The 20,402-nt window shown below is 40.4% G+C and overlaps 1 protein-coding gene across 1 annotated transcript in view; it reads left to right on the top strand.

Moving 5' to 3' along the window:
• The window catches only part of ATP10B (ATPase phospholipid transporting 10B (putative)), a 60,544-nt gene extending 41,176 nt beyond the window's left edge, over positions 1-19,368 (top strand). The window contains exons 12-23 of the mRNA XM_027778743.2: positions 485-1,070; positions 1,604-1,710; positions 2,455-2,581; positions 4,114-4,298; positions 7,624-7,936; positions 9,087-9,163; positions 9,668-9,793; positions 11,155-11,355; positions 13,113-13,193; positions 13,306-13,410; positions 13,863-14,050; positions 17,031-19,368. Coding sequence (XP_027634544.2) covers positions 485-1,070; positions 1,604-1,710; positions 2,455-2,581; positions 4,114-4,298; positions 7,624-7,936; positions 9,087-9,163; positions 9,668-9,793; positions 11,155-11,355; positions 13,113-13,193; positions 13,306-13,410; positions 13,863-14,050; positions 17,031-17,535 — 2,601 coding nt within the window. The 3' untranslated portion in view covers positions 17,536-19,368. The remainder of the gene's footprint in view (positions 1-484; positions 1,071-1,603; positions 1,711-2,454; positions 2,582-4,113; positions 4,299-7,623; positions 7,937-9,086; positions 9,164-9,667; positions 9,794-11,154; positions 11,356-13,112; positions 13,194-13,305; positions 13,411-13,862; positions 14,051-17,030) is intronic.
• Positions 19,369-20,402: the final 1,034 nt, after the last annotated feature.

Consider the following 20,402-nt stretch of genomic DNA (forward strand, 5'->3'; position numbering starts at 1 on the left):
GGTGAAACCTGAAATGGTGAAAAATAGTTTGTTTGGGAGTTCTCCTCTAGCTCTTTTACCTTTTGTGCAATATCTGCTGTTTTCCTGTCTGTGTATATCCTTTTTAAGGATATTCTAAGCTATTCTGAGAATAGCTATGGCTACCACAGTGTTTACATTTTTTTCTTTTCGAGTTTATATATACTGTAAGAAATATGTTGAACAAACTGTGTTTTCTCTGACCTCCCAGGCCATTGACGGAACTACAAGAGGCTTGTTTCCATCTCTGGTTCAGAGGTAGAGATACAAATCAGCATCAAATTTGGGTGCCAACTTACCTATGACTCCTGTACTGAATTCCCCTACCACAGTCAAACAGGGAAAAATAAAAAATTGCTTTTCTAGTTATATTCATTTAGATACAGAAAAACACACTGAAATTTTGAAAAGTAGCTAGTAGCTCACATTTATTTATTTTTAACCATGGGTTTTCTCATATTTCCAGGTCACAATCCCACTACCAATAAAACAGTCGGGAATCACCCTGGAGAAGATTCATCAGATATTTCAACGGCTAAAATTAGCAAGCCTTAGTCAGTCTTTTTCATCATCTCAGTCTAGTTCAGACCTAGGCGCTAGCTTCAGTGCGAAGAACGCTGAGGAACATCTGGCTGCCTTGGGTTGCTGTGACAATGATGACAACTGCTGTGCCAGCGGCAGAGGCAGCGAGCTACAGGGCAAAGGCAGCACAGATACTGGGAGCGCTTCCTTGGATGAGGTTTTTCAATCTATGACTAGCAGTTCTTTGCCGACAGACTTTTGTTATGAGGCTGAGAGCCCAGACGAGGCAGCGCTTGTCTACGCTGCCCAGGCATATAGTTTTACTTTAGTGTCCCGAACTCCCGAACAGGTGACCGTACGATTGCCACAAGGCACGCTCCTGACTTTCGATATTCTCTACACTTTGGGATTTGATTCAGTGAGGAAAAGGATGTCTGTAGTGGTGAGACACCCTCTAACCAAGGAGATTGTTGTCTACACAAAAGGAGCTGACTCTGTTATAATGGACTTGCTGGAAGACTCTGCCAAAGGTAGTTAGTCATTGAGCTATTTCTGATATGTCTCCTGCAAAGAAGCGCAAGAAGTTTGCGGTGGTCTTTTCTGCACGAAATAGCATATCTAGGCATTAGAAGTATAAAAAGGAGAGTGAGTTTTCTCTAGTGTTACCCTTGCAGATCAGAACTAAGGTATTTATTTAACCTGGGTAGTGTTTAGAATACGGAATGGGCTTATTAAAATTCACTGACAGCACTAATCCATGTGGATTGTGTACCCTGCAATAATACTGTCATAAAGGCTGGACCACAGTATTTCAGCTTGTCAGCAAGAGTACTATAACTTTAACAAACAAACAAAAAAAAAAAAACTCCAAGTAATGTTAACTTAAAGGAAACAAGGACTTTTAACAAGCTTTCAGTTTATGCACAGCCTTTGAACTTTTAAAGGAATTTTTATTATACAGGAATCCAGTTTTATCTAATGCCCACTCTTTTTTTAACCTTAGACCATTAGGTCTGCAATGATCTGTGCTTAAAATACAGAATCTTTTCCCTGCATTTCACAGATGACATTTATGCAGAGAAGAGAATGAAAAGAATAAAAGAAAAAACACAGAAGCATCTGGACTGCTATGCCCGTGATGGCCTAAGAACTCTGTGCATAGCTAAGAAGGTAGGAGGGCATTAGCCTAATATTGTTTACAGCTGTGCTCTGTACATGTCAATAGATTTATTAGAAACATGTAATGGTTATAATTCTTTCTGCCTCAGAGAACAAGCCAGACAGAGCACATCTTTTTGTCCCTCTATTTGATTACTCTGCAGTCTCTTTTCCCCTTCTTTTCCTCAGTGCGAGCAGATGATGGATTTTTGTTCAGCCTCAAAACATTCATTTCTGTTTCTCTTATGGTAACTCTAGCTGACCTTCTCTAGAGTGATTCCATGCAAGAAATAAAAAAAACACACAGAGGAGCCAACCTTCTTCTGTTTTGCTTGGCATTCAGCTTTCAAAAATCTTGTCCTCAGCCTGGTTTAGTACATCTTAGCATGATACTTTAATACAGAAGTTGTCTATGGGCAACAAATAGATCATATTGAAGCTCTGGAGAAATGCAGAGCAACCTTCAGGAATGGCGTGTTTGAAGTCAGAGTCCCAGCTAAGGGCTGTGTGGTCAAGAGTTTCTCTAGGTCGTGGTTTTAAGTTCAGCTACAGGCCATTTATACAAACAGGAAGGCACGTCTATTTTTCTCATTATTACTAGTTGTTGCAGTCTTCTCTTGGAAAAGTTTGTGTTACTTTAAAATGACACACTACTTTACTAGCCTGGATAGGAGTTAAGTCTCTGTGATCCAGAATGTTAGGATTCTTCTCTTATTTAAATTTAAAAATGAGCTCTGTTTAAACTGTGTTATGCAGGTCTTGAATGAAGATGAGTTTCAAAAATGGGCCAATTTTCGTCGGGAGGCAGAAGCTGCAATTGACAACAGAGATGAGCTGTTAATGGAGACAACGCAGCATCTGGAGACCAAACTCACCTTGCTGGGTAGCTAAAAATAAGAATTGTCATTGCATGAAGTATCACTTGCTCTCCTGTGATATTCTTGGCAATCAGACAACAGCTTATACTAATTTATATCAAAAGTCTTCCTTTGAGGTTTGGAAATCTCAGGGCTAGGGTATACAGTCCAATGACAGTGTTTAAGCAAGTTCTCATGCATTTTGAATAGCAGTAACTTTAAAAAAGTAAAAGTAAAAAAAAAAAAAAGTAAAAAGTAACTTTTAAAAAAGTGTGCTGAAACTGTCATGTGGCCGGAGCAAAGAATGTGTACCTCAGCTGTTACTGTGGCTCAGCTAACATGGTCGATAATGACGTTCCCATAATTCCATCATGTGTCTGTGTCCTTAGACAGACCTATAAAATACTGTAAATTAACGTCACATTTGAGCACAAATTCCAAGGGCATTTTGTTAATTAAACTGTATTATAAAAAATGGTAACTTGAACACACAAGCACTTTTGCTAGTGAATTCCTGCTCTTGTTGTATTGTCATGTTTGCTTGCTGCACTTTGTTAAAGGATATTTCACGTTAAAAGTTCCGTGCATTGGCACTTGTGCATCATCCATCACTGTCATATCTAGCAACACTATTCTGTTAAACTATGGAACACTGCAGAGCTTTCTTTTCTATCTTGTTTCCAAACATTTTGTTCCTTAGGAATTTGATTTTCAGAGTTGTCTCAGTCTCATCTTTCTGTGAATAAAATCTATGCCCATACTTCGTTATCCTGAATTTCTGTGATTGCAAACTATTAGCATTATGGCTTCTCATAATCTCTGCACTGATTTAAAAATTAGAGTAATAACAGTATATGCCATAAGCAGAACCACATAAAAGGTAATGTAGATCTGTCAAAATCTGTTATCTTTGCCAGCTCTTAAGGGTCTGTGTGCTTTCATACTTTATTTCACAAAAAGTGTTCTTTTAGCTTAAATCAATACCTATTTTTAATGTATCACAGCTACAGCATCTTCAAGCTGACCTCTAGTGGAAGAGGTAAGGAGCATTGCAACGTTCAGAGGGTGATTTACCATCAGGATGAGTGTTGGCATCTGCTTCAAAGTTTGCACATTTTCAAAAAGAAAACTTGCTGTACCCTTTCTTCTCCCTTTGATGGGTGAAGTGTCTAACTTGACAACAGGGATAGCATTCATTAAATAGTCACAGTCCATCTTTTCTGGTTGTTTTAAAGGGTCTTAATGCAGTATTTTAAAAATGCGTATGGTATAATTCCTCTGCCAGTACATTGCAATTTTGGATTATTAAGAAGCAATGTAAGGTATCGTTCTAGCTATGAGTAAAATGAAGAGCTAGAACTTGATTGCTGACATATTCAGATCTTAATCCTAATGCAGATCTTGTGCCTGTGTGTTTATTTGCTGGGCAATGCCTTGGCTCAGCTCTTGATAAGTTCAGGGTCACAACTGGGAGTCAAAATTCTGAAAAAAGAAAATAGCAACATGACTTCCAAAAGGAAAGAAAACTCATGCGCTACTCCTTTTCCTGTTTCCCCAGGAGCAACAGGGATTGAAGATCGCCTGCAGGATGGAGTGCCTGACACTATTGCTGCACTTCGAGAAGCCGGGATACAAGTCTGGGTGCTGACAGGAGACAAGCAGGAAACAGCAGTTAACATTGCATATTCCTGTAAACTCCTGAACCAGAGAGACACCGTCTTCACCATTAACACCGAAAATAAGGTGAGTACAGAGAGAAGCACAGAATTTGCAATTTCTCCTTTCTTCGTGTCTTGCAGCTTGACATTGTTTTGCTTTAGGCTGCGTTCAACACAAAACAACCAACGAAAAACCCACGTAGCAACGTTAGGCCAGGAACTCTTTAGACCACATATATCAGGATGAATTAAAACACAAGACAGTTATATAGAGTTTTGTTCAATTAAAATACAATGATTTTTCCAAATGAAAATATTCTTTCAAAAAATTACCTGAATAGTGAGCTTTAGAAAGAAGGTAATATGCAGTTTAAGTGCCTGATTCCTTAATAATATTGATATCTAGCTTTTCACCTTGCAATGGAAATTTCAGTTAGAATGAGATTTTAAACCTAGTTGATATCTGTAGAAAGACATTTGGAAAGTGCTGTATGAGTCCGTCTGGAAAAATTATGCAGGTGTAGATTTAATTGAATTAAGAACTTCCTAGTTGCATGTCCCCTAATAGGATTAGACTTAATTATTTATTAGTGAACAATTTAATCCAGTATCTTTTTGTGTAAGCAGCATTTTACCTTCTTGGAAACCTAAATATAGTTCTTGTGAGCCAGTTAAAAACGCAGTCACTTTCTTGACATTCCGTGGTGGTGCACGTAGTTGTGGATGTGTACAGATATTCCCTGAATTTCCGTGGGCAATAGAAGGTCAGGCAGTAGGCAAAGCAAACTTACTCCAAAATGAGGATAATCACTTCAAGGGCGTGTCTGTCAGCTCCTGTGACTCACTAAAATACAGGGAACAATCTGTGGTGCAATCTATGGCTATTCCTGAAACCATCTGTACAGAGAGAAAATAGAGTCCTACCTTTCAAAGAGGGTAAGTGCCATTAAGGATGGTGAAAATAAAAGGCTTCAGAAAAGCAACCTTGGCTTTTGCAGGTTGTGAAGCAACATAAGCAGGGTACCAGGAAAACCACGCCTCGCTTTCAGGACACAGAATGGCCACCACTGTGCACAGCCTAGGATTTGCCCCTCCGGGCATCCTGGTGGGACAGATGGCTTTCTGAGGTGGATTTAGGGAAAAGCAAGTTCAGGCATCATGGTGAAACCAGACCTGTTTGCTAAGGAGAAGTCAGCCCTGATCATTTCTAAAGCCCAGAAGTAGGGTCCAAAATGCCAGCTGTGATGCCCTTTGTCATTTTCTTGCTAGTGAGCTCTTCCTTCCTGAGCAGCCCTGGATGCCCCCGCGGTGCCCCAGGCTGCAGCCACTGCCCCTTCCCAGCGTGCTGCCCTGTCCCTTTCATCAGGCGTACGCTGGTGACCCCTGCTCAGCCATACCAGCAGTTATCATGAGACAAGCCCTGCCCGGGATGGACAGGAGGATGAGGTGGGGATGCAGGTTCTTCCTGTGAGTGGGCAAGGCACTGATCTCAGTTGCCTCGGTTTTTCTCCCCATAGAAGAGGGTTTACTGATACAAGCTTGCCTTTCCCTATAAAGCTATCGTGAGGATTAATTAAGCATAGTTAAAGTACAGACTGTTTTTCTTGTGATAGGCAATTTGTATAGAGCAGTTAGATGGCCTACTTTCTAGCTGCTTTTGTCTGCAGTTAGTAGTTCTCCAAACAAGAATAAAATCCTATGCAAATGTCTGTCTCTTTTAATGTCATGGAAATAGGGAAACACGCAAAGATGATATGGAATTTGGCATGGAATACATTCCTTGCTTCAATGTGTAATTTCATTTGATACGCATATCTGCTTTAACGGAAGGCAGAATGAATACATTTAGGATGGAAATTAGAAGACGGTTTCTGTCAGAGAAGTGATGCTGCAGGCAGGACCACCCCAGCTCCAGGAAACACAGGCACATGCACTCACCTATAGCACCCTATACGGCCCTCCATAGGCCCAGGTGCCAGCTGCGCATGTATGGGCGCTTGTGTGAACACGTGTGGTCCAGGGGGCACTGGAGTCGCTCCACAATAAGATTTAGTTCCCTCCCTTTCAAAATGCAGCCGAGGACACTGGTTCTGGCAGTCTCCCAATGGCAGCAGTTGGGGTGAAAAAAATAATGCATACAAAGCATTTAACCCATTAATTTTGCCAAAGTTAACCCTTGAACTGCCTTCAGTGGGAAGGGACTCGGTTTGCCCCCTGAGTCCAACAGCTCGTTCAGACACTGAAAATTAAGTATCTTCCAGGCAGAAGCAGAACAAAGAGAGTTTGGAGGATTCATTTACAAAGGCAAGCCAAGGCAAACCAAGAATTTCCGCTACGATTTTTGGTTTGTTCACAGAAAGCCGATGCTTCTTCAACACTTTTTAGAGGTTTTGAGTGTGCAGTCTAGATGCAGCTTTTTATTAGATATCAGAGGTACATTTGATTCCAGAACCTCCCACTTCAGTGTAATTTAAATCTTGCAAACATCCTACACATGTACCTTATGCAACATAAAGTGAAAATAACATTTTAGAACTGAATCATCACTCAATAAAGCTGACAGAAAAGGTAGAAAAGGGAGTGATTAGCTCCTCAGGTATTCAGTGTCATGCCACAGAAGGAGGACTTTTAGCATTAACAGGAAGCAAAACAACTTTTAGATCATTCTGGGGTTTATCTGGTAGTGGTGTGCCAGTTTAGGAGACCTGTATGGGAGAGGTAAAAGTGCACCCCTTAAATCTGTTTGTGTTTGATACTAAGTCACTTCTGGTTGTTTGCATCGAAGAGGTGAATTCGGTCCAAAAGGAAGCAGGTTTGATAAGAGAGAAAGACAGGGGCTGAGTTTGAGGCACATTGCTGGGCAATACAAAGTTTTATTTCTTTAGTTCCAGTGACACACACCTGATTTGTGACCTAGAAAAAGCCAAACTGTAAAAGTTACTGGGTGATTTTGAAAATCTGAATGTCTTGTTTCTCTACTGCAGTTTATTTCTGAGGGAAGAAAATGCTGTAGTATCTCACATCATTCATATCAGAACCAGATTTTTTTTAATCTCCTTTAGAATAGAAAGCAATTTTTTTTCTAAATTTCTGAACTCTCAGCATCACAAATTACAAATATGTCCTCCTGATGTGAAGATTATTTTCTTTTCTTTTCTTTTAAAATCATTCCTTACTACAGCTAACTAGCTGATAAGATGTGCAGTGTTTTCACCAAAGGATTTGATGACGCCATTGGCATAATCTCCAGTCTGATGATTTAGTGTGTTTCTCAGTCAGTTTTCCCTAATGTTTATCTGATAGGCTTATAACCCACCGGCACGATCATACAAACACAGACTTTGTAAGGTGCTGTGCTGTAAAGGGAGATGGAGATAACTATTTCTAGAACCACTTCTGTTTTCTCACAGGAAACTTGCGAATCTCTCTTGAATTTAACCTTGGAAGAGGTGAGGAAGAATTACGAGGCTGAAAAACCACAGAGGAAACTTTTTGGCATTATCCCAGCATCTTTCTCAGCCCAGGAGGCCCCCAGCCCTGAGTTTGGACTGGTAGTTGACGGACGGACGCTGAACGTCATCTTCCAGGGGGGGCTGGAGAAGAAGTTCCTGGCGCTGACGAAGCACTGCCGCTCGGTGCTGTGCTGCCGGTCCACCCCGCTGCAGAAGAGCATGGTGGTCAAGCTCGTCCGGAGGCAGCTCGGAGTGATGACCCTGTCGATAGGTACCCCCACCCTGAACCGCACTGTTCTGAAACAGGTCCTTTCTTTATGAGTCATGGAAATGCGTGGACTATATTGTACAATATATTGTATAATCTTCCTGATCAAAAAACATATGGAAGTCCTTTCTTCAGCTTTCACTGAGCAAATCTGGCACCCAACATTTAAACAAAATGAAGGCACCCAACACTCAGAACCCCCCAGCAGTCCCTTTCATGCACACCAGTACAAGCATGTATACACATTCCCTCCAGAATCCCCGTGCTTTGGGCATGGAAAGCAGTCAACACTAGTCACTGGTTTGTCTTTCCAAAAAGGCCTTTTACTGTCAGACTTTCCCAACTGGTGAAAATGGAGGTATCCCCAGAGTGGTATTAAGCACTGAGTTGTTTGGTTTTTACCTCCAAATAATGTGAAATGCTCTGAGTTTCCTGCTCTACTTTTGGCAGGTGATCCCCCTGAAATCCTTGCAGAATTGATTTTTATGACTTAAAACTAAAAAATACACCTCCGTGGGCCAAACAGAAAAGGAAGTGTCTGATGTATTTTAAAATTTCTTGCTTTGCCTTGGAGTTCAAAACATAAGCTTTCAGCCTCCTGCTTCATTTATTTTGCTTTACCAGCTAACCTAATTCACAGTCTCTGCATTGCAGGCAGCAACCATGGCTGTTCTTTCCATGGACATTTGTTTATGTATGTAATATATTGCTGCAAGTTGAAATGAGCAGAATAACTCCTGAAACGGGCTTGTTACGTTGTCAGCTGCAATCAAATGTATCATATAATTTGGAGAGTTCAGTGAAGTAGGGCACTGCAAAGCATGTTGCTGAGCATATGGAGTTCACCAAGCAGAAATATACAAAACAAGGCAGACGTAGATGGTGTCAGGGTGTCTGTGCCACCACCCAGCTGGTCCCAATGTCGACCTTAGCCCTGGTGGATCTAGATCTCCTGTAAAGGAGAATGTTCCAACCAAGATCAGAGCCTAGAGTTCATGATTGCTTGATGCTCAGCATCAGTTACCTTAGTTAAGATGCAATGTAGAATATCATTAGCAAGGCTAGGGGTTCTTTTCCTTGTACTGATACAGGCATTTTGTATTAAGCACCCTTTCTTGCACCTTTCTCATTCCCTCCCGTCTTCCCATTCCAGGTGATGGTGCAAATGATGTAAGTATGATTCAAGCAGCTGATGTTGGAATTGGAATATCTGGCCAAGAAGGCATGCAGGTATCCCTTCAATTTATTTCCTTTCCTCTTTCGTCATGCAGTCTCTTGCTGCTTCGTAAGTTAAAAATGCAAGTTGGTATCATTACTGTCATAAATTAAAATTCAGTTTATAATTATGGGTCCAGCCAAAAAAGTGTTTTGAGCCAACAATTAGCATGCATGGGCAAACGTGTGTTTGCTCATAAGCCTGGAAAATTAGCAGATGCCTGTCCAGTGTTAGGTTGGCACCTGGTTTCTGAATCATCTCTGCTACAGCATTTCCGGGTTTTGTTGATTCTCTTTCAAGTGTTTTCAGCCCCAAATCCTTTCCCACACATCTCCCTTCCTCATTCTCCTAAGATGGAGAGTTTTGCAGAGATAGAAAGTTCCAGCTGTTTTCCCAAGGTGTGTATTTTTGCTAGAGTATTCAATAATAGAAATAATTTCAATGTTCGTGTTCAAATTTCATCATATTGGGTGGGGAAAAGATATATTGTAAATTTACTTCTATGCTTTTTACCAAAGGCTGTGATGGCTAGTGACTTTGCAATATCCCGATTTAAGCATCTCAAAAAACTGCTTCTTGTCCATGGACATTGGTGTTATGCTCGCCTGGCAAAGATGGTGATTTACTTTTTCTACAAAAATGTGGTAAGATTATTAAAATTCTGTAAGTTTTCATCCTAGCAAGGGTTAAATCCAGGGCTTGGGGGTGGGGTGTGTGTGTGTGTTCGTTTTGGTGTTTGCAAGCTATATTGTCTTAGTTTTTATGAAGCTACATCCCTGTTTCTTCACTTTGCAAGTTTATAGTATGCTACCCCCTTCCTAGTAATGTGCTGCATAAAGCATTCTAGAAAATATGGGTTCTAAATATATTTTGAAATAGCATTATTCCAGAGGGAAAAGGACTCGAGGCTTAGTAACTTTTATATGGTAGTTCAAGAAACTTTATTAATAATACCCATGAGCCTCAAAATAAAATTTGCATAAGGAAGAGCAGATTATTAGTGCTACAATGTAGAAGATGACTCTGCACTAAGAATTGGTTGCCTGTGAAACCTCTGAATTTTTGCATTTAATTTGATAGGAACCACTTGCAAGTAATGATGCAGTCATATCTGGCATTTTTATTAAAAATTTAATGTATATGCAAATGAGCTGTGCATTGAAGAATAATGTAAAGTGGAAAAAGCTGATAGTAATACAGTTTCTACAAGACTGTGCAAACAAGTCCATTTGACATGAAATACACTCTGAGCATGAAAGACTACTTAGAATTGAAAGTATCTGCATTTTTTGTAATAATTTTGAATAAAAATTACTTCTTATCACTGTTAAAGTTTGTAGTGGAAATGGAAACTTTTTTTTTTCCTTGATTGGGCATCCTTTTAGAGTTCAAAGGATATTTATTTGCAATGCGAAGTAGTTCTCCAGACTGAGATGATGCTGCTCTATTATCTCCCCAGCACCATTAGGGAGCAGGAGGCCTTTGATTCCGCACAGACAACTGGTTTGTAAAAGGATTTTAAAATCTGGTGCTCAGAGCTGTGAACAGCTTACTTCATTATTGTCTGCTATTTTCTTAAAGAAACCTAATGGCTTTGAAAAAGCTGTATCACAGTGGATCGGTGTGAAGTAGACCTTTAAGGTACACTGCTTTATGGAATAAAGTGCAGAGCTGTCTCCTGATGGTACCTTTAACCAAAATAGTGCATCCTTGGGAGACTCTGTCAATAACCAATGTACTACCTAAACCTCACAGGTGGAACTATGTAAGACATAGACCATCTGTACATTGCAAAATAAAAGGTTGAGATCACCTGTAACAGTAAGGAGCAGGCGTGGGGAAAGGAAGGGGATGTAAAGGAGAGGCCACAGGAAAGGTGCAGCTTCACGGTTCCCAGAACCCAAAGAAAAATGAAATCACCTCAGCCTGAAGGATGTGCTGCTGCACGTGTGGGGAGCCACAGCTCAGCTCCTAACAGGATGTACTGTTTGTATCTGCTTCACAGAGCTACGTCAACCTGCTCTTCTGGTACCAGTTCTTCTGCGGGTTCTCAGGCAGCACTATGATAGATTACTGGCAGATGATTTTTTTCAACCTCTTCTTCACCTCCGTGCCCCCTCTTCTCTTTGGAGTCCTGGATAGAGATGTTTCTGCAGAAACACTTCTAGGTTTGCCCGAGTTGTACAAGAATGGACAAAATTCAGAGGTATGTCTTGATTGCTTGATAAGCCAAAGGACCACAAGTTTTTTGGTTTTGTGAGGAGGGAAGGAAGAGAAGAATTCAGACTTCCTTGGAATCAAATGATCCACTTATGGTTTCTAGTTTACTGACATACACTAAAAGAAGGTATAATTGTAGCTGTCAGAAGAACTGGTGAACATGTGTTTGAAGTTTTTCCTTGGAAGTGAGGCTGGGTGCTTGGTCATGGTTGGAAGATGTAAATGGGAAAGTTTATTCTGCCATTAAATAAATGGAGCGATCCTGTCTGGTACCGATGTGCTGCGTTATAGTAAGTGATGTGCTAGTGAATCTGTCCTGTGTTTGGCGTTTCTGGTCTGAAGAAGAGATGAGGGAGCAAATATGTGTGTGTACGTATATATGTACATGCCATATATCGAGAAAATTTCTCAGTGAAGACATTGGGAGAAATAAATAAAACACGATGAGAAATGTAATGAATGAGGGTAAAATAATTTAGATGGTCCCTGCCTAAACTTTGCTCAGATCTGGTGCTTCGCAGTCTCAACCTACTGACAAAGCAAAGTTTATTGAAAAGACTACAGCAAAAACCGACAAGAAAACACAAACCCTTAAATCAATAAACAGCCCGACATTTTTTTTTCTACTCTCAGGTTCAGAAATACATAAAGGATTTTGTCACAGTTTGGTGTCTAGACTGTTCCAGGCATGAACTCATTCATTTATTTGCTTCTTTTACTTTGACTAGTCATTATTGGTAATCTTCAGAAAATACGCCTGGATTATGTTATGTTTTTATCTCAGTTTGCCTGTCAGGTTTAGCAAACCAGTCTGACCTCTGTATGTTTGCGAGGAGCACACATATACAGACGTACATACCTGGTTTGGCACAGACATACAGTACAGTAGCAGTTATTCCTAAATTCCTAAATTTTGAATAGGAAACTATGAAAATGTTTGTGAGTAAAAATTTAAGTGGCCTTAGTTTTAAATCACAAAATTGCAAGGTATTAAGGAATTCTTCTCTCTCCTCCTTTTTTCCTAATACCTACTTTTATTATCCTGGATTGTGATTTTTAGCACTGATGAACACCGCTGATTCTTATCATGTTTAATGTTGTTTTGAAAAACTCAGGCAAGGGAGTGCAGAATTTGAGGGTTCTCTGTAGGACTTTCCATCTGTTTTCTTAGGAGCTCTTAGACCTCACATATATGCAAATATATATGTTCCTTACCATTTTGAAGAGGTCATTGTTGTTGCTTCAACATTTTGTCTGCATTGAAACAAGAGGAGCCCAGCCTTCTCCCACTCCACTGGAGCTGTGGACGCATGGGTCACTAGATAAGTTTAAATATGACAAGTAGTCAAATTAAAATGGCACTAAATAGATGTTTCAGTGGAACCTTAACAGAAAGGATTTTTGACCAATTTTATAGCTCTAGGAAGAGCTTTGTTTGAAAAAGAATTTGATAGATGGGGTCTTCTGGGGAGGGTTGGGGCATTCAAGACATTTGGCTTTTAAGACCCTTAGTTGGCTGGTTAGTCTTCCTAAGGTCTGTCTGTAGTTAACACAGAGGAAAAGCCTGTTCAGAGATAAGCCCTCAGTCTGTAGCAGCTGCTCAGGAGGCATTTACTCATGAAGGGAGACCAGCTAACTATAATGGTAGTCTGAATGGAAGAGAAACAGACAGCAATTACGTCTGCAGGACAGACTAGAGATGCGCGTCCCCTTACAATGACTGTTATCTATGAACTCCTGCAGATATACAAGCTGTCAACTTTTGTTATTACAATGTTGGATGCCTTCTATCAGAGCCTCGTTTGCTTCTTTGTCCCCTATATGGTAAGTAACCAGGGTCATTAATACTCTCATTCTCCTATCTTCCTGAAAAAAAACAGAAAAAATCACTTCTGAAAAGTCAGGGTTCATCACAGTCTATCTGCCTGTTTTCTAGACATACGAGGATTCTGACATAGATGTGTTTTCCTTTGGAAACCCCATCAATACCATCTCCCTCCTGACCATTCTCTTGCACCAGGCTCTAGAAATGAAAACATGGGTATGTGTTTGACCTGTCCTGTTCACGTGACTTTTTCTTTTGTGAACATAGCATACTGCGTAGGCATGACATTGTCTTTCAGGGTCATTTACCTGAATTCTGGGTCACAAAAAGTAACAGATGCACTGAGATTTCAGAGGTGCTAGGGTTATTAGCCTCAGGATAACACCTTCCTGTGAGTGACAACAGAATTTGCTTCTACTGTGCCCTTGGACAGGACAGTACACAATTTTTACGTACTTCTATCTATGCGGATGTGTTTCTTAAAGAACTGTATTCGCTGTCACTGTTGTTTTGTAAGTTAATTTCCAGGTATTTCTCCTACTGCACTATTCAGTAACATGGACTACTTACTGGATATGTTCTTTCCAACCTGTCTTTGTATCCTCCTGTCTTATACCCAAAGCCAGGGTCTCAAAAGCATCAGTCATTTCATGCAATCCTGCTTACAGACCCTGTTCCAGTTGGCGGCGATGATGGGCAGTGTGGTGTTTTACCTCATCTTCTCTCTGATCTACAACGCCGCCTGCGTGGTCTGCAACCCTCCCACCAACCCCTACTGGATCATGGAGAAACAGCTTTCAGACCCCACCTTCTATTTACTGTGTCTTATCACCCCGGCCATCGCACTCTTGCCAAGGTTTGAATGCTGCACCCTTTTCCTTTCGATTTTCATTTTGTGGATTTATAGGCATTTGAGTGACATAACAATAATGATGTGTATAGATATGTGATGTGTCATGCACATGTGTTACACAGGGATCAGTGATAAGCGTGGAAATCAGATGCCCGGGTTCAACTTTCCAGTTCATGAACCATTAATTTATTCAGTTATATAACCCTAGATAAGTCACTACAGATCTACTGCTTTTGTTTTCCCATCAAGAAAATCTTTCTTTCTGCGGTGCTTCAAAGTTTACCAGTACAAATCTGCTACATAATTGCTCACTATCGTAAACACAATGTTGTTTAGCTGATGAAGATAAGAAAGCAAGTCTTTGAAATATATGCTTTGAGAGTTACAAAATGTATTCTCTTTGATGAAGTACATTACAGTGTACTTACATTATTGTACAGTGTACGTTACATTATTCAACCGAATTTAAGAACATGTTTCTACATGAAACAGTTTTCTGCATCTGGAATTTTAGTTTTGCTCGGTGCAACAAATCAGGTATGTTAAAGGTAACCGAGGCTGAAGAGTATTTGGAGAGGGATAATTATTCTGATAGGCTGCCAAAAAAAAGAAAACGGTTTGAAAAAAATCATGATTATGTTCCCATGTATTATATAGTAACCGTACTACTTTTGGTGCTTAATACCTTAATCATTCTGTAAGCAGATAGGGTTTGTCTGAGTTGCACCACTTAAAATCTTTATTTGTGCTTGGACAATGAAAGAAATGGTTTTGACTGTCTTGTTAGTCTCCTCATCCTAATTGTCATGAAGTAGCACAGCACACTGGTATTGCAAGAATGAGGAAAAATATTTTTAGTATCTGATTTTGTATGTGCTTTAAGGCATTAGAATTTGAGCCTTTGTTTAAAAAGGGACCTTCAAGACTAGATACTATTTTTCTTCAAATTATTTTTATTATTTCCACATGCGAGTTGAGACGCTCTTGTGATTTCATGTTACATTATATAACTTCAGGTCAGGCTAAACAACACGTAGCTCAGTAAGGTCTCATGTCTTCTAGGCAGGGCATCCTTCTCCACCCTGTTTTACTCCTCTGTGGTCTTTGTTTTCCGATCAGCCCTCATTCACAGTGTCAGTTTTGACCCTGAGTTTTCTACTGAGGGGTACATCGAATGTGGTTAAAGAACTTGTATCTCCATCTTGGGAATTCGGCAAGGTTAAGATAGTTGTTGCCTCAGCAGGATGCTGAACTTAAAGATTTGTATCTTATAATCTTCAGAGTTGGAGGACTGCTGTTCCTCCGTGTAGGTACCCCAGATTATTTTCTGCAGAGTCCTCAGTTCACAGAATATCCACCCCCTAGTTTCCGCTGCAACTTAGCTGTGCCGGCAAATCACAGCAGTGGTGAAACCACCCTTTGTTAAAATGCACTGAATTTTAAGTTTCAGTTGGTTCATCTCACCACACTGTCTGCTCCCGATCTCCTTCAGAAACCAGTTGGAGCCTTAAGATTCCCATTTATTTCTAGAGGTTTTGCTAAATCCTTGCTCTTCTCGACTCTTCCTTTTGCTACTGCCTTCTGTGCTAGCTGGTGTGTCTGAGATGCTGCAGGCACTCGGGGGGACCTGCCTGCACCCTGCCTATGGGCAGGCTGTTCTCGAAGCACCAGCTGTACTTTGCGGTGCATCTTCTGTGCATCTGCATCTCAAACCTGCCGCTGAACCTTGTTTTGGGATGCAAACTACACAGCATGAGGTACTAAAACCTCATGCTGAGTCTGAGTCTGAGAGGAAGAGATCTGAATTTCGTGTCCGTTCAGTGGCAAGGGAAGGCACCGTGTCTCTTGGAGGGTTTCACCATACGAACCAGCTGTGGAAGGCAGGTTGTGGTCTGCTGGGAAGCCCTGCAGCACCCCGATGGGTAACCAAGTCTCACACTCTGCAGGTCTCAAGGCAAGGGCAGGAGCAAATAAAAGCAGTTCACAGGATGGGAGATAGTTCTCTTTCCCTGCTCTGGCCTCCTGTCTGACCAACCTGCAACTTGCACAGAAGATTCAGAGGACAAGATGATCCACACCAGCTAGACACAGGTTGACCTGGGCTCTCTGTAGTTATGCGTCGATGCCAAGCTGTAACCAGCAGTTGCACAATTCCCAGACCTGAGATGCTACAGGATTGACCAGCCTGAGCACAGGTGCAGCAAATATGTATTTATCCACTCTTACTCGTGCAGATAGGTCTGAAATCCATTGCCTTAGACTCCCCTTCTGTACATAGTCTAGTTTGTTAAGCTTTTTAATCTTGTCATACTTATTTATGCATACATTTAGCAGCAGGATGTGAAGACAGGAGCTTTCTTAATGCAATTTCAAAAAGTCCCCACGTTTGTTTTAAAATGCATATTGAGGCCATCTATGTAAAGGTCAAATCATATAGAAAGATGCTTTGAAAGAGACTTTGGTTTTCAGACAAAACTAACATGACGAGAGAGGACGTGTGCTCTCTCACTGCACACAGTATATAGTTACATAAGTTCTCTGTCCTACAAAGGGCAGGTAGGACACATTTTCCTTTGCTGGTTCCTGAGCAAATCCACAAGCTGAGGTTTTTAAATTTCTAGGTTTATAACCATCAAAATAAGATCCCTGCTTTAGCCTGTTTTGGCAGTATAAATATAACCTCAGTCTTCTCAAATATTGCATCTCTTGGTGAGCTTCTGTGTCTTTCTTGCACTGTTCATCCATCAAGTGGTTGTATTATCGTTTATTCAGTATTTATATACATGTTGTTGACTCTGCCGGTCAAGATAAGTGTGTAGTTAAATGTTGCTTTAAGACCCAGGAGTCAGCTTTCATCTACCAGGTATAAGGTGTCTACCAGATGCCTGTAGATCAAGAAAATTAGCAACTGGATTTGTGTTATGTGATGCAGATTATGGAAATAATCCACTGGTAAGAATCCATTCTCTTCCTCTTTCATCAGGTTCTTTATTCTTGCTCTACGAGAAACTTACGGAGCATCTCTGATTCTGAAAGCACAGCAACTAGATAAACTCCCTAAAGACAAAAAGGATCTTGAAATCCAGAAATTGAGATCAAGAAAACAAACTACTTCTGGTGCACCTGTAGCATCACCTGCATCTAATGATGACCTTGACCAAAATAGCAGCCATTTATGTGTGCCGCCGTTTTTACATGCAGCAGCAGCAGCTGTGTCTCCTAGGGACACAGGTCAGGTACTTGCTGCCTCTGAGGTGAATCCTCTCAGGAAGTGGACACCTGAAGAAGGCTACTATTTTTTTAATAAGTGGGCAGAGGAAGAAACTACTGCAACAAGCTCTTCAGCAGGACCTTTCTCCAGCCATTACCCTCTTGTACCCAGCAGGGGAACAGCTCCTGGACAGGACCGTGGCAAACTGATTAAAGATAACACTAACAATTTTAATCATGGAAGCCATCGACGATCTGTGAGTGCAGTGACCCTCTGAAGAAACATTCAGAGATGGGATCCACAGGCTGTGGGGAGAAGGATACCATAGGGAAAATCAAATGTCTATTTCTACTTAACCACGATGCTGACTGCAAAAGGAGAGAGGGGCATCTGGAGTAGTGCAGTAACATCTCTAATATGCAGTTTTTCCTAAGTGCATATACAGTTTGGGTTTGTCATGACATGACTTCTTGATCTTCCTGGTTTTGTCTCATTAGAGGAATGTTACAAGAGCATCACACAGTTGCTGAGAAATGTACAATTACTTTCTTTCATCAGGAATATTTTTCTTTCATGGTAATAGAGAATAATTGTACTGGTGATGTTTCAATGTTATTATGCTATTGAGGTAATAGAAAGAGAATCCGTTCTATATTAAGGCAAGTCTTAGAGCAACACATCCCACTCTAGCTTTTACTATCAAAGTCTTAAAAAGACCTTACTAACTTAAAAATCACAGTTCTGCCTGGGAAAAAATGTTACCTCCTGATCCTAAAGGAATTTGCAGAATAACAGCATTGGAAAGAGACTAGAGAATGTTCCAGTTTTTAACATATGGACTTTATACATATAGCAACAGCAGGTCTATTGTCTGTTTTCCCTGAACAGTAAGCTCAGTATTTTTATGCAGGCAGTGCTTTGACCTGATGCTGTTAAGAAGAGGACAAATGAGTTTATGAAGTAGAAGAATGCAAACACTGAACTACAAGAACTGACAGGATAACTCAGGGATAAGTGGAGTCTACTTCTTCATACCTACAAAAACAGACAGATATAACAAGTCAAATGCAAGGATTTATGTTCTAGAATTCTAAAGTTGTCCTTGCTTTTTCATCTAGAAATTCCCTTTTTTCCTTCCATTCTTTAGATTATTATGTAGTGTCACTGCATTCAATCAAGTATAAATCATGCTCCTCCCCACAGCTGGTTACATTCAGTAGGTGATGGAGATCTCAATAATGGAGATTTTGACAAGCAATATATGAAGGTCACTAATCACATTGCAAAATACACAGTGTAGAATGACCAAAATATGCATAATACCTTCATCCTTTTCTGTATCTCAGGGCAAAAAGATGCAGGAAAAAAAAAAAAAAATGTCACCATCATCACTACCTATTGCAATGCAATGAAAGGTGACTTTGGTATTTCTTATAGAAATGTTGACTAGTTAACACCACTTCCCAAGTTTTTCTTCACAATGTGGGGTGAAATCTTAACTATATTTTAGATTCCAGTCAGCTGTACTTTAGTGAATCTGTCACTGGTTCTGATTTAAGTAGGTTTTTAGCCTTTTTTATACATGCTATATTAATTTAGCTGTTTAATTTGGCTATTTACTACCTATCACAATGTGTGATCTGTTTAATAACCTATTTAGCACATATTAATTCAACCTCTGTGTTATAATAATTACTGTAAGTAGAGTCTTCAAGATGTTACTTTAAAGCAACTCAGGCAAAACTCAGTAGCATATCTACCACTGGGATTTCTGGTGGGCAGAGCAAAAGCATACCTAGAACTGCAATTGTTAAAGTATTAATTGTCAGCTGTAAAACAATTCAGAAAGATAATTTTTGCATGATGTACAAAATGAAGGGAATTAAGCATAGCTGAGATTATTGTTAATGGAGTGTGAGATTGCTCAGTTGTTTACTCACGAGCTGGGAATGGACATTAGGTGACAGGACCAGATCAAGCCTTTATGATTCACAGCCACGTTTTTACATTAAACGGTCCATTTCCTTTGAACTTAAAGATGCCAATTTCTTATAAATTTTATTACAAAATGTGAAGTGTTTTTATAGTAATAAATGTAATGTGGTCATGACTTGCTGTGCTGTTGTGAGGAGCGAAGCAGAGGCAGAAGAGCACTTTTCCTACTGTCATCCATGAGTGACAAACCCACATTTTCGGAGGCCACTCCTCTATCTAGTGGTCTATGCTGTAGGGATGCTTATCATAAAAACTAAATAACAATTTATCTAAAGGGGGGATAGGGGTGGGGAGTGGGACTGAGCATATATGGAAAAGGGCCAGACAGGTTATATGTTTAAGCAAATCTGGAAGATCTGTAACATCTCTGGATTTAAAGTCAAAAATTAATTTCATGTTTTCTCATCACAACTTCTGCAAAACTGTTCTGCCACACATTTTGCCCTGACAGTTGGGCTGAGGTTCAGAAATGACATATAGTTAAGGGAGGGTCCTTTTAAGAAGGGGAATGAAGGAAGGATTGCTTATTATCTCAGCAAAATAGTCCCTAAAAGCTCTATAGTGATGGAGTCCCTGCTATTGTCAGGGGATGAAAGAAGTGGAAGGCAGTCCCTCTCTAAGTAGCTTCTAGGCTGTAACTAAAAATAGTTACTTCAGTTAAAAGAAAGAAAGAATCCAAATTTGCATGGCTGTCTTAAATAATTCTACAGCTAGACTTACAATCTGTTAATTCTGTGTGTGGTAGATGATAACAAAATGGTCCAATAGATCCATTTACCTGGAGAATTTGCAACATAGAGGAAAAGCATCCCTGATCCTTGAGGAAAGAGAAAGCTGAAACAACCAGAAACAAAAGGCAGCATCAGGCAAGACCTGGCCTCTGCATCCCAGCTGGCTCCCCAGCTTTACAAAGCTCTCCCCTGACACTCCTCCTCCTGGGTGATAATGCCACCAGCCCTCCCCCAGAGCAGATGCTGCCATAGTTCAGGACCTACATTCACTGCTAAACAGTGTGATCTTTCCTATGCTCCTGGGTGAGCAGTGGTTGTGAACTATCTCCTGTTCAAAAGATGGTGAGCAGGCAGTTTCCTTTGATCATGAGGTAAATTAGATGAGACTGTCAATCCCTTTGGGAAGCAGGACCTAGAG

The sequence above is a fragment of the Falco peregrinus genome, chromosome 8, assembly GCF_023634155.1.
Source record: "Falco peregrinus isolate bFalPer1 chromosome 8, bFalPer1.pri, whole genome shotgun sequence".
Taxonomy (NCBI): domain Eukaryota; kingdom Metazoa; phylum Chordata; class Aves; order Falconiformes; family Falconidae; genus Falco; species Falco peregrinus.